The 14,161-nt window shown below is 49.8% G+C and overlaps 1 protein-coding gene across 1 annotated transcript in view; it reads right to left on the bottom strand.

Moving 5' to 3' along the window:
• LOC139259661 (receptor-type tyrosine-protein phosphatase-like N) overlaps positions 1–14,161 on the bottom strand; it is a 364,010-nt gene that overhangs the window by 304,454 nt on the left and 45,395 nt on the right. Inside the window, exon 2 of the mRNA XM_070875205.1 lies at positions 13,391–13,441. Within this exon, the coding sequence (XP_070731306.1) occupies positions 13,391–13,441 (51 nt within the window). The remainder of the gene's footprint in view (positions 1–13,390; positions 13,442–14,161) is intronic.

Genomic DNA, 14,161 nt, shown 5'->3' with positions numbered 1-14,161 from the left:
ACTGCCCACAGAGGACAAAACAAAATAAGAGGGAACTTTGGTCCGAGCCAGAAAGGCCTCAGACGTTTTAGAACCATCAAGTATAAATTCTGACCCAGTCCTACCTGTAAAAGTCTTGCGCTAATTAGTAGATGTTAGTAACAGTAATGATCAGCTATTTTTTTTTCAGTGATGTCGATTGACGGGCTAAATATTGGCCCCAGGACACCGGGGATAACTCCCCTGCTCTTTGTCGAAATAGCGGCCATGGGATCTTTTACGTCCACCTGAGAGAGTAGACGGGGCCTCGGTTTAACGTCTAAATATGGAAGTCAACTGATTGGGATAGAGCTGTGGGGTGGGGGAGTGTAGATTGATGGGAATACTAGAGCTTCTCCAGTCTAGCCATGACATTTCTGATGAAGGTTCCCAGCAGACTTGTATTCTGGAAGTTGATGGACCCTGCTTGGCATAGCCAGTAATGACATTTACAGACCATATACAGTAGACACCTCAAATCGCTGGAGAAATACCACCGACGATTTCTCCGCAAGATCTTGCAAATCCCCTGGGAGGACAGACGCACCAATGTCAGTGTCCTCGACCAGGCCAACATCCCCAGCATCGAAGCACTGACCGCACTCGACCAGCTCCGTTGGGCGGACCACATTGTTCTCATGCCCGACACGAGACTCCCAAAGCAAGTGCTCTACTCGGAACTCCTACACGGCAAGGTGGGCAGAGGAAAGGTTTCAAGGACACCCTCAAAGCCTCCTTGATAAAATGCAACATCCCCACCGGCACCTGGGAGTCCCTGGCCAAAGAGCGCCCTAAGTGGAGGAAGTGCATCCGGGAGGGAGCTGAGCACCTCGAGTCTCATCGCCGAGAGCATGCAGAAACCAAGCGCAGGCAGCGGAAGGAGCGTGGGCAAACCAGTCCCACTCACCCTTTCCTTCAACCACTGTCTGTCCCACCTGTGACAGAGACTGTAATTCCCTTATTGGACTGTACAGCCACCTGAGAACTCACTTTTAGAGTGGAAGCAAGTCTTCCTCGATTCCGAGGGACTGCCGATGATGTTGGTGAGCCAGTAATGTTCTGGAAAAGGGAGGACTGAGGGGTGACCGATGGGGGTCCCTAAAGTTATGAAGGGGTCTGATAGTGTAGACATAGCAAAGACGTTGTTACTTGTGGAGTCCAAAACGAGGGACCATCAATATAGAACACTCACCAAGAAATCCAATAGGGAATTCAGGAGAAACTTCTTTACCCAGAGAGTGGTGAGAATGTGGAACTCGCTGCCACAGGGAGTGGTTGAGGCGAATAGTATCGATGCATTTAAGGGGAATTTAGATAAACACATGATGAAGAAAGGAATAGAAGGATATGTTGATGGGGTGAGATGAAGGTAGGGTGGGAGGGGGCTGGTGTGGAGCATAAACACCGGCACGGACCAGATGGGCCGAATGGCCTGTACATTCGATGTTAAAAAAAATCACAGCCAAGTTGGATCAAGTGGTCACACGGCAGGAATCAATGGGCAGTGAGGATAAGCGGGAGCACTGGCTGATTTGTTACCCCCTCATGTATCCCAGGGGAGCAGAGGCCATTGAAAGCCCCTTACCATCGCACCACTGTTAACTCACCGCGGAAGAAGGGCTTGCACTTATATAGCGCCTTTCAAGACCAACGGACGTCTCAAAGCGCTTTACAGCCAATGAAGTACTTTTTGGAGTGTAGCCACTGTTGTAATGTGGGAAACGCTGCAGCCAATTTGCGCACAGGAAGATCCCACAAACAGCAATGTGATAATGACCAAATAATCAGTTTTTTTGATGTTGGTTGAGGGATAAATATTGGCTCCAGGACACCGGGGATAACTTCCCCGCTCTTCCTCAAAATAGTGCCATGTCCACTTGAGGGGACAGATGGGGCGGCCTCAGTTTACTGTCTCATCCGAAAAATGGCACCTCCGACAGTGTGACGCTCCCTCGGCGTGTCGGCCTAGATTTTTTGTGCTCAAGTCCCTGGAGTGGGCCTTGAAGTAAGCGTGTGTGTGTGTGTGTGTGTGTGTGTGTGTGTCCCACTGAGCCACTGCTGACACATCTAGGATCAAAATCGAGAGCCTTCTAGGTCTACGCAGGGGTTAGAGGCAGGGTCAGAACACAGAAGGGGGCCATTCGGCCCATCGTGCTTGTCCCTTGAAAGACCAATCGCCACTAGTCCCACTCCTGGCTGCACTTTCCCCACAACCCTGCAATTTTGTTTTTTCCCTTTCAAGTATTCATCCAAATCTCTGTTGAAAGTTACTGTTGATTCAAACAGCGCATTCCAGATCACAACAGCTCGCTGTGGTATTTTTTTTTCTTTGTTTAATTCTCCTCAGCTCCCCTCTAGGATAATTGCCAAATATCTTGAATCGATGTCTTCTAGTTATCGACCCCCCCCCGCCCCCCCGCCCGCAGAAACAGGGGAGAAGAGGAGGGGAACCGAAAATACAATGTGAGCGCTGTTAATTGGTGTAGAAAAAAATCTAATCGGTTTTCGGTCACACCTCAAGAAAAGGAGAAGGAAAATTTGACACCAATAACCACTGCAAAGTTGAGTCACGCTTTGAATCATTAAATGAAGCCCGACTCTCTCAATTCAAACACTCAGCGACAAACATCTCGTGTTTTCCTCCACAGCCTTAAAACCCTTTGTTACGACAGAGACACAGAGAGAGAGAGAGAGAGAGAAAGGGCCATTGACACCGCACTTGTCAAAACCAACGAATTGGCCGTTGCCATGGAGATGGAGCCCGCACGAGAATCTCCACTCGGAGGCCAAAAGCTGTGTCTTGAAAGCATCTCTGGCTGCGTCACTGAAGAGAGCATCACTTATTAATCTCGAGCGGGCAAATTGCAGGCTGAGGCTTGAATGGCCCCTACACTCCCTCCCCACCCGACACACCGCCCGAGACAATTCTCTCTCTCTCTCTCTCTCTCTCTCTCGCACACCACCACCCCCCCCTCCCCCGCCCTCCCCCCCCCCCCCACTGCTACTTTAATACGAATCGCCGACTGTTTTTTTAATCATCCGTCGTTGAGCACCGCAGGGTGAATCAGCACAGTGACGCAGACAACAGCCACGTCACAAGCTCCAGCCAATGCAAATCGCCACTTAAAAAAAAAAAATAGGAATCGTCACGTCACAGTTACGACAGCAAGCGCACCCCGCCTCCCCCCCCCACCCCCCCCAACCCCTCTCTCGGATCAACAGACGCACGTTAACAGACCAATTCCATCCTCGGGTCTCTGCAGGGTGCCCTCCAGTCATGTCACGTACATAGGGAACGGCTCCTCAGGTGAACCAATAAGGTCTGGGAGGACAGACGCACCAACGTTAGCGTCCTCGACGTTAGCAATCCCCAGCATTGAAGCACTGACCACACTCGACCAGCTCCGCTGGGCGGCCCACATTGTCCACATGCCCGACACGAGACTCCCCAAAGCAAGCGCTATCCTCGGAACTCCTACACAGCAAGCGAGCCCCAGGTGGGCAGAGGAAACGTTCCAAGGGACACCCTCAAAGCCTCCCTGATAAAGTGCAACATCCCCACCGACACCTGGGAGTCCCTGGCCAAAGACCGCCCTAAGTGGAGGAAGTGCATCCGGGAGGGCGCTGAGCACCTCGAGTCTCGTCGCCGAGAGCGTGCAGAAAGCAAACGCAGGCAGCGGAAGGAGCGTGCGGCAAACCAGTCCCACCCACCCCTTACCCTCAATGACTATCTGTCCTACCTGTGACAGGGACTGTGGTTCTCGTATTGGATTGTTCAGCCACTTAAGGACTCATTTTAAGAGTGGAAGCAAGTCTTCCTCGATTCCGAGGGACTGCCTCTGAGTCAGAAGGTTGGGGATTCAAGTCCCACTCCAGGGACCTGAGCACATAAATCTAGGCTGACATTCCCAGTGCAGTGCCCCCGAGGAGAAATTTCTTCTCTCAGAGGGCTGTAAATCTGTTGCCTGAGAGAGCTGTGGAAGCTGGGACGTAAGGTCCTGGACGCCCTACGATAGGAGAGGGTGGACCCTGTCGGGTGGTTCCCTGAGCAGACTGTCGAACTCGTCTGGCAGAACGTCTCATCGCCAGAGCTTTCACACAAGCACCAAGACGTAGCTTGGTTGGCGGTGAGGAGGGCCTTACCCGTCAGAGCGTTCATGCACAGCCGACATCTCAGCAGCACGGCACGGTGCCCCCGGGCCGGCTGCGGGGCGGACGAGACTGCCACCCACCTCCTTCGGGATTGCCCCTTCGCAAGGCAGGTCTGGAAAGAGATGCAGTGGTTGCTGTCGAGGTTCATCCCGAGCAGCTCCGTAACACAGGACTCTGTGCTCTCCGGGCTGTTCCCAGGGACACACACCGAGACAGACATCACCTGCTGCTGGAGGGCCATCAACTCGGTCAAAGACGCTCTTTGGTCTTGCCGAAACTTGCTGGTCTTCCAGAGCAAGGGGATGTCCACGTCTGCGTGTTGCAGACTGGCGCAATCCAAGATCCAGGATTACGTGCTGAGGGACGCACTGAAAATTGGTGCAGTCGCCGCAAAGGCACGGTGGGGAAGGGCCACAGTTTAAAGCCCTTCTGCCACGGTAAACCCCGGGGGCAGGAATCAGTACAAACCCCCCCTCGGGCCGTACTTGTAAACTTTTTGCATACATAGAGCACCGTGATCTGAAAAAAAAACGATGTAGTGTCATGTATAATGCAAGGTCTGTTTAGTAATGTATGTTGCAAAGAAATGTAACTGTACCCTCACCCTTTCCGTGTACCGTCTAGTGCCGCTAGTAAATTAATATGATGACTGTATTACAATGTATCCTGGATTGTACTGAAATGTACCTCGAAATGTAAAGCAAGCAAATCTATTGAACGGAACTGCAGTTAGCATCCAAATGTACTGAACTGCCTTTCAACGTATTGTGCAAATTTTTATATGACTACAGTATATTTTGAAATTAAAAAAAAACAGATCGGGGCTATAAATAGAGCTGGAGTGCCAGGCCCTGGAACATCGTGGGCGAAGGTGCGGCGAATGAGGGTACGGGGCCCCAGAAGAGCCGAGGACCCAGGGGTAGCACGGGCCAGCCCACACTGCGATGTGTGTGCACACTAGGTCCATGCAGCCGAGCAGGTCTCCAGTCGTCCTGTTTAACGGCCGAGCTCTGTCAAGCCCGTGTGATGGCTGATGTGCAATAGAAACATAGAAAATAGGTGCAGGAGTAGGCCATTCGGCCCTTCGAGCCTGCACCACCATTCAATAAGATCATGGCTGATCATTCCCTCAGTACCCCTTTCCCGCTTTCTCTCCATACCCCTTGATCCCTTTAGCCGTAAGGGCCACATCTAAGGGCCATATCTAAGGGCCATATGGTCACCACACGTTAAAAAAATCCACGCACAGGCATCTTCCACCCCCTCAATTGGAGATCAGGACTGGAACATCGGGTCCTTCATTGAAACATCTATGAATTCATGTGGCAGCAAATCATCCCCGTTCGAGGGACCACCTATGATGATGAGTTTTATACACCTCAATGAGGTCTCCCCCTCAGCCTCCTCTGTTCCAAACAAAACATGGAGAGAAAGCGGGAAAGGGGTACTGAGGGAATGATCAGCCATGATCATATTGAATGGTGGTGCAGGCTCGAAGGGCCGAATGGCCTACTCCTGCACCTATTTTCTATGTTTCTATTGCACATCAGCCACCACACGGGCTTGACAGAGCTAGGCCGTTAACCAGGACGACTGGAGACCTGCTCGGCTGCATGGACCTCGTGCGCACACACACCACAAACTTAAAAAACCCACCACTGATCTTCATTCTTTTATCTGTTCTTTGTGCAACTTTTAAACCTCTCCCCCGAGAGCCAGCAACTTTAAGAGGCTCTTACGGCGAAAGTTAATTAGAACTTAAGCTGGATCAGGAGGCGAGCAGCCGGTACGTTGACGTCGGCCCATGCAGAGCCTTGAGGGACGGTGACTGGGGGAGGGGAACCAGCCTGAGTCACTCGCTGATTACATCTCCCACACACACACACAGAAAATCTCATCGCATCAAGGACGGCAGCGCAGTGAGACGTACAGGGTCGGACTGAAGAGCACAGCGATTGTTAAACAGTGTCAGCTGTGTCTCAATGGGTAGCACTCTCGCCTCTGACTCAGAAAGTTGTGGGTTCAAGTCCCACTCCAGGGACTTGAGCACATGAGAAGAATGAGAGGGGATCTCAGAAACATATAAAATTCTGACGGGCTTAGACAGGTTAGATGCGGGAAGAATGTTCCCGATGTTGGGGAAGTCCAGAACCAGGGGTCACAGTCTGAGGATAAGGGATAAGCCATTTAGGACCGAGATGAGGAGAAACTTCTTCACCCAGAGAGTGGTGAACCTGTGGAATTCTCTACCGCAGAAAGTTGTTGAGGCCAATTCACTAAATATATTCAAAAGGGAGTTAGATATAGCCCTTACGGCCAAAGCGATCAAGGATAATGGAGAGAAAGCAGGAAAGGGGTACTGAGGTTGAATGATCAGCCATGATCTTATTGAATGGCGGTGCAGGCTCGAAGGGCCGAATGGCCTACTCCTGCACCTATTTTCTATGTTTCTATGTAAATCTAGGCTAACACTCCCAGTGCAGTGCTGAGGGAGTGTTGCACTGCCCGAGGTGCCGTCTTACGGATGAGACGTTAAACCGAGGCCCCGTCTGCTCTCTCAGGTAGACGTCAAAGATCCCACGGCACTATTTCGAAGACGAGCAGGGGAGTTATCCCCAGGAGTTATCCTGGGACCAATATTTATCCCTCAATCAATATAACAAAAAACATTATCTGGTCATTATCACGTTGCTGTGTGTGGGAGCTTGCTGTGCACAAACTGGCTGCTGCATTTCCCACATTACAACAGTGACTACACTCCAAAAGTACTTCATTGGCTGTAAAGCACTTTGAGACATCCGGTGGTCGTGAAAGGCGCTATATAAATGTAAGTCTTTTTGTTAGCACCTCGCGGTGTAACGGGAGTTTCAGTGACCGCCCTCCTTCCCTCCCGCCAAATGCCATTCGGTTCTGTTGACCCCATTGTGAAAATATCAGTGCACCTTCCGGCGATGGGTTTGATGGAGAAACATTGGGGAGCGAGAGTCTCAGCTGTTTTAGCACTTATTCCTTACCCCTCAGATCGCTCGCTCGCTCTCTCCCCTTTCCCCCCACCCACGCTTGGTCGTTAAGGTCTTGGTGTGCCCAGCGGCCCTGGGTGTGGGTGCAGAGCACAAATTGTCCACCCTGCCCATTCCCAGCCGACACTGAACCCCGAGAACATCTCACCCGGGAGAACTGAACGGCAACTGGTGCAGTTGGGAGTTGTATCGGCAGCAATTGCACCTACAATCTACACTAGGAGGACGCTAGCACTGTGGTTACGCTACAGGACCAGTAATCCAGAGGCCTGGAATAATAATCCAGCAACACGAGTTCAAATCCTACCATGACTGCTGGGGAATTTAAATTCAGTTAATTCAATAAAATTATCAGGTTGGCATTAAAAAAAACATCTAGTTCACTAATGTTCTTCAGCGAAGAAAATCTGCTGTCCTTCTGTGACTCCAGACCCACAGCAATGTGGTTGAGTCTTAACTTCCCCTCCAAAATGGCCCAGTGAGCTACTCTTGTATCATAGTCACTGTGGGAGCCCCTTCACCACACGGACTGCAGTGGTTCAAGAAGGCGGCTCACCACCACCTTCTCAAGGGCAATTAGGGATGGGCAATAAATGCTGGCCTTGCCAGCGATGCCCACGTAAGAAATAGGAGCAGGAGTAGGCCACAGGGCCTCTTGAGCCTGCTCCACCATTCAATAAGATCATGGCTGATCTGATCATGGACTCAGCTCCACCTCCCTGCCTGATCCCCATAACCCCTTATCGCTCAAGAAATTATCCATCTCTGTCTTAAATTTATTCAATGTCCTGGCTTCCACAGCTCTCTGAGGCAGCGAATTCCACAGATTTACAATCCTCAGAGAAGAAATTCCTCCTCATCTCGGTTTTAAATGGGTGGCCCCTTATTCTAAGATTATGCCCTCTAGTTCTAGTCACCCCCAGCAGTGGAAACATCCTCTCTGCATCCACCTTGTCAAGCTCCCTCATAATCTTACGTTTCAATAAGATCACCTCTCATTCTTCTGAATTCCAATGAGTAGAGGCCCAACCTCCTCAACCTTTCCTCATAAATCAAACCCTTCATCCCCAGAATCAACCTAGTGAACCTTCTCTGAACTGCCTCCAAGGTGTTAGGTTTAGAATAACTCCACAAGACTGTATATCTTAAGCTCAAACTGTTGTGACCTTGATCTCTTTATTGTAACTCCAGAGTGAGAAGGCAGCAGGGTAGTCTGCCTTTTATACCGGTTTGCCCAGGGTGTGCAGGTGACCCTTGGGTCTCCCACAGGTGCGCCCTCTGGTGGCAAGTCTTACACATTGGTAATGTTTACATACATATCCTTTCGTAAATATGGAAACCAAAACTGCACACAGTATTCCAGGTGTGGCCTCACCAATATCCTGTATAGCTGTAGCAAGAATTCCCTGCTTTTATACTCCATCCCCTTTGCAATAAAGGCCAAGATACCATTGGCTTTCCTGATCACTTGCTGTACCTGCATACTGTCCTTTTGTGTTTCATGCACAAGTACCCCCAGGTCCTGCTGTACTGCAGCACTTTGCAATCTTTCTCCATTTAAATAATAACTTGCTCTTTGATTTTTTTTTTGCCAAAGTGCATAACCTCATATGTTCCAACATTATACGCCATCTGCCAAATGTTTGCCCACTCACTTAGCCTGTCTGTGTCCTTTTGCAGATTGTGTGTGTCCTCTTCACACATCCAATGAAATAACTAAAAAATTACCCAATCTGTACCTGCCCTGGGAGTGTTTGATGGGACAGTGTAGAGGGAGCTTTACTCTGTATCTAACCTGTGCTGTACCTGCCCTGGGAGTGTTTGATGGGACAGTGTAGAGGGAGCTTTACTCTGTATCTAACCCATGCTGTACCTGCCCTGGGAGTGTTTGATGGGGACAGTGTAGAGGGAGCTTTACTCTGTATCTAACCCTGTGCTGTACCTGCCCTGGGAGTGTTTGATGGGGACAGTGTAGAGGGAGCTTTACTCTGTATCTAACCCATGCTGTACCTGCCCTGGGAGTGTTTAATGGGGACAGTGTAGAGGGAGCTTTACTCTGCATCTAACCCTGTGCTGTACCTGCCCTGGGAGTGTTTAATGGGGACAGTGTAGAGGGAGCTTTACTCTGTATCTAACCCATGCTGTACCTGCCCTGGGAGTGTTTAATGGGGACAGTGTAGAGGGAGCTTTACTCTGTATCTAACCCTGTGCTGTACCTGCCCTGGGAGTGTTTGATGGGGACAGTGTAGAGGGAGCTTTACTCTGTATCTAACCCATGCTGTACCTGCCCTGGGAGTGTTTAATGGGGACAGTGTAGAGGGAGCTTTACTCTGTATCTAACCCATGCTGTACCTGCCCTGGGAGTGTTTAATGGGGACAGTGTAGAGGGAGCTTTACTCTGTATCTAACCCTGTGCTGTACCTGCCCTGGGAGTGTTTAATGGGGACAGTGTAGAGGGAGCTTTACTCTGTATCTAACCCATGCTGTACCTGCCCTGGGAGTGTTTAATGGGGACAGTGTAGAGGGAGCTTTACTCTGTATCTAACCCTGTGCTGTACCTGCCCTGGGAGTGTTTGATGGGGACAGTGTAGAGGGAGCTTTACTCTGTATCTAACCCCCTGTACCTGCCCTGGGAGTGTTTGATGGGACAGTGTAGAGGGAGCTTTACTCTGTATCTAACCCCCTGTACCTGCCCTGGGAGTGTTTGATGGGGACAGTGTAGAGGGAGCTTTACTCTGTATCTAAGCCCCTGTACCTGCCCTGGGAGTGTTTGATGGGACAGTGTAGAGGGAGCTTTACTCTGTATCTAACCCCCTGTACCTGCCCTGGGAGTGTTTGATGGGACAGTGTAGAGGGAGCTTTACTCTGTATCTAACCCGTGCTGTACCTGCCCTGGGAGTGTTTGACGGGGACAGTGTCGAGGGAGCTTTACTCTGTATCTAAGCCCCTGTACCTGCCCTGGGAGTGTTTGATGGGACAGTGTCGAGGGAGCTTTACTCTGTATCTAACCCCCTGTACCTGCCCTGGGAGTGTTTGATGGGACAGTGTTGAGGGAGCTTTACTCTGTATCTAACCCCGTGCTGTACCTGCCCTGGGAGTGTTTGATGGGACAGTATAGAGGGAGCTTTAATGCAATAGTTAGGAAAGACATTAGCTTGGATGATGTGGAATCTATATGGGTAGAGCTGCAGAACACCAAAGGGCAAAAAACGTTAGTAGGAGTTGTGTACAGACCTCCAAACAGTAATAGGGATGTTGGGGAGGGCATCAAACAGGAAATTAGGGGTGCATGCAATAAAGGTGCAGCAGTTATAATGGGTGACTTTAATATGCACATAGATTGGGCTAGCCAAACTGGAAGCAATACGGTGGAGGAGGATTTCCTGGAGTGCATAAGGGATGGTTTTCTAGACCAATATGTTGAGGAACCAACTAGGGGGGAGGCCATCTTAGACTGGGTGTTGTGTAATGAGAGAGGATTAATTAGCAATCTCATTGTGCGAGGCCCCTTGGGGAAGAGTGACCATAATATGGTGGAATTCTGCATTAGGATGGAGAATGAAACAGTAATTTCAGAGACCATGGTCCAGAACTTAAAGAAGGGTAACTTTGAAGGTATGAGGCGTGAATTGGCTAGGATAGATTGGCGAATGATACTTAGGGGGTTGACTGTGGATGGGCAATGGCAGACATTTAGAGACCGCATGGATGAAGTACAACAATTGTACATTCCTGTCTGGCGTAAAAATAAAAAGGGGAAGGTGGCTCAACCGTGGCTATCTAGGGAAATCAGGGATAGTATTAAAGCCAAGGAAGTGGCATACAAATTGGCCAGAAATAGCAGCGAACCTGGGGACTGGGAGAAATTTAGAACTCAGCAGAGGAGGACAAAGGGTTTGATTAGGACAGGGAAAATGGAGTACGAGAAGAAGCTTGCAGGGAACATTAAGGCGGATTGCAAAAGTTTCTATAGGTATGTAAAGAGAAAAAGGTTGGTGAAGACAAACGTAGGTCCCCTGCAGTCAGAATCAGGGGAAGTCATAACGGGGAACAAAGAAATGGCGGACCAATTGAACAAGTACTTTGGTTCGGTATTCACTAAGGAGGATACAAACAACCTTCCGGATATAAAAGGGGTCAGAGGGTCTAGTAAGGAAGAGGAACTGAGGGAAATCTTTATTAGTCGGGAAATTGTGTTGGGGAAATTGATGGGATTGAAGGCCGATAAATCCCCAGGGCCTGATGGACTGCATCCTAGAGTACTTAAGGAGGTGGCCTTGGAAATAGCGGATGCATTGACAGTCATTTTCCAACATTCCATTGACTCTGGATCAGTTCCTATGGAGTGGAGGGTAGCCAATGTAACCCCACTTTTTAAAAAAGGAGGGAGAGAGAAAACAAGGAATTATAGACCGGTCAGCCTGACCTCAGTAGTGGGTAAAGTGATGGAATCAATTATTAAGGATGTCATAGCAGTGCATCTGGAAAATGGTGACATGATAGGTCCAAGTCAGCATGGATTTGTGAAAGGGAAATCATGCTTGACAAATCTTCTGGAATTTTTTGAGGATGTTTCCAGTAAAGTGGACAAGGGAGAACCAGTTGATGTGGTATATTTGGACTTTCAGAAGGCTTTCGACAAGGTCCCACACAAGAGATTAATGTGCAAAGTTAAAGCACATGGGATTGGGGGTAGTGTGCTGACGTGGATTGAGAACTGGTTGTCAGACAGGAAGCAAAGAGTAGGAGTAAACGGGTACTTTTCAGAATGGCAGGCAGTGACTAGTGGAGTGCCGCAAGGTTCTGTGCTGGGGCCCCAGCTGTTTACATTGTACATTAATGATTTAGACGAGGGGATTAAATGCAGTATCTCCAAATTTGCGGATGATACTAAGTTGGGTGGCAGTGTGAGCTGCGAGGAGGATGCTATTAGGCTGCAGAGTGACTTGGATAGGTTAGGTGAGTGAGCAAATGCATGGCAGATGAAGTATAATGTGGATAAATGTGAGGTTATCCACTTTGGTGGTAAAAACAGAGAGACAGACTATTATCTGAATGGTGACAGATTAGGAAAAGGGAAGGTGCAACGAGACCTGGGTGTCATGGTACATCAGTCATTGAAGGTTGGCATGCAGGTACAGCAGGCGGTTAAGAAAGCAAATGGCATGTTGGCCTTCATAGCGAGGGGATTTGAATACAGGGGCAGGGAGGTGTTGCTACAGTTGTACAGGGCCTTGGTGAGGCCACACCTGGAGTATTGTGTACAGTTTTGGTCTCCTAACTTGAGGAAGGACATTCTTGCTATTGAGGGAGTGCAGCGAAGGTTCACCAGACTGATTCCCGGGATGGCGGGACTGACCTATCAAGAAAGATTGGATCAATTGGGATTGTATTCACTGGAGTTCAGAAGAATGAGAGGGGACCTCATAGAAACGTTTAAAATTCTGACGGGTTTAGACAGGTTAGATGCAGAAAGAATGTTCCCAATGTTGGGGAAGTCCAGAACCAGGGTTCACAGTCTGAGGATAAGGGGTAAGCCATTTAGGACCGAGATGAGGAGAAACTTCTTCACCCAGAGAGTGGTGAACCTGTGGAATTCTCTACCACAGAAAGTAGTTGAGGCCAATTCACTAAATATATTCAAAAGGGAGTTAGATGAAGTCCTTACTACTCGGGGGATCAAGGGTTATGGCGAGAAAGCAGGAAGGGGGTACTGAAGTTTCATGTTCAGCCATGAACTCATTGAATGGCGGTGCAGGCTAGAAGGGCTGAATGGCCTGCTCCTGCACCTATTTTCTATGTTTCTATGTTTACTCTGTATCTAACCCCCTGTACCTGCCCTGGGAGTGTTTGATGGGACAGTGTAGAGGGAGCTTTACTCTGTATCTAACCCTGTGCTGTACCTGCCCTGGGAGTGATTGATGGGACAGTGTAGAGGGAGCTTTACTCTGTATCTAACCTGTGCTGTACCTGCCCTGGGAGTGTTTAATGGGGACAGTGTAGAGGGAGCTTTACTCTGTATCTAACCCATGCTGTACCTGCCCTGGGAGTGATTGATGTGATGGTGTAGAGCGTGATCTAATCTGCCTTGCCATCCTTCACCAAGATGAGCAGAAAATATATCCATAAAAGAGAGAATAAATAGAGAGAGAGAGAAAGCTCAATTGTGTGTTTTTTGAGCAGCAGGGAGCAGGACTTACCGTTCACACAGCGGTCCTGATGTGAGCACAGTCTCTCGTCAAACAGACAGCCTTAAAAATGAGAGAGAAAGAAAAATATAAAACCGGCTGGAATATTGCATTTTCCAAGACAACATAAAGGCAACCGCACAATAACATGCATTGCCCACGACAGGCCTCAAGGCTACTCGATGCCTAGCAACGGACCATAGCAACCGTCCAGGTCTGATCTCCTCACCCGACCAGCGACAAAGCGCCTCGTCGGAACGTCGGCCCGCATCAAACAATTCCCACAGAAGATGAGCGTGGGGATTAGGGAGGTGGCAGGTGTGGTTGATATAATCGCAGACCACCACCCCACTCGTTTCGCACGCTCCCGCTCCCCCCCCCACCGCGCCTCCCCGCAGTGCGTCACCCCAAGTGACCGCTCTTGGCAGCGTCAGCGTGTGCCAGCGTCAGTGGCCAGCACTCGTGCCTCCGATTCACGAGGCCCACTCCGCAGACACGCGCACACAATCCACGGTCGATGCACACTCCCAGCGCAGCGCATGCGACGTTAAACCAAGCCCCTCCACCGCCCGCCCCCCTCCCCGACACTGTCTGCCCTCGCGGGTGGACGTCACAGATACCTCGGCTGCTATTTCGAAGACGACCGGGGGGGAGTTCCGCCCGCTGTACCAGAGTCAACCATTTATCCATGGCTAAACACAAATCAACAACCTCTTGTATTTATATAGCGCCTTCAACGTAGTACAACATCCCAAGGCGCTTCACAGGAGTACGACAAGACGA

The sequence above is a fragment of the Pristiophorus japonicus genome, chromosome 3 (genome assembly GCF_044704955.1).
Source record: "Pristiophorus japonicus isolate sPriJap1 chromosome 3, sPriJap1.hap1, whole genome shotgun sequence".
Lineage (NCBI taxonomy): Eukaryota > Metazoa > Chordata > Chondrichthyes > Pristiophoridae > Pristiophorus > Pristiophorus japonicus.
Note: the sequence above shows the minus strand (reverse complement) of the source record. Positions and strands in the feature narration are given on the sequence as shown.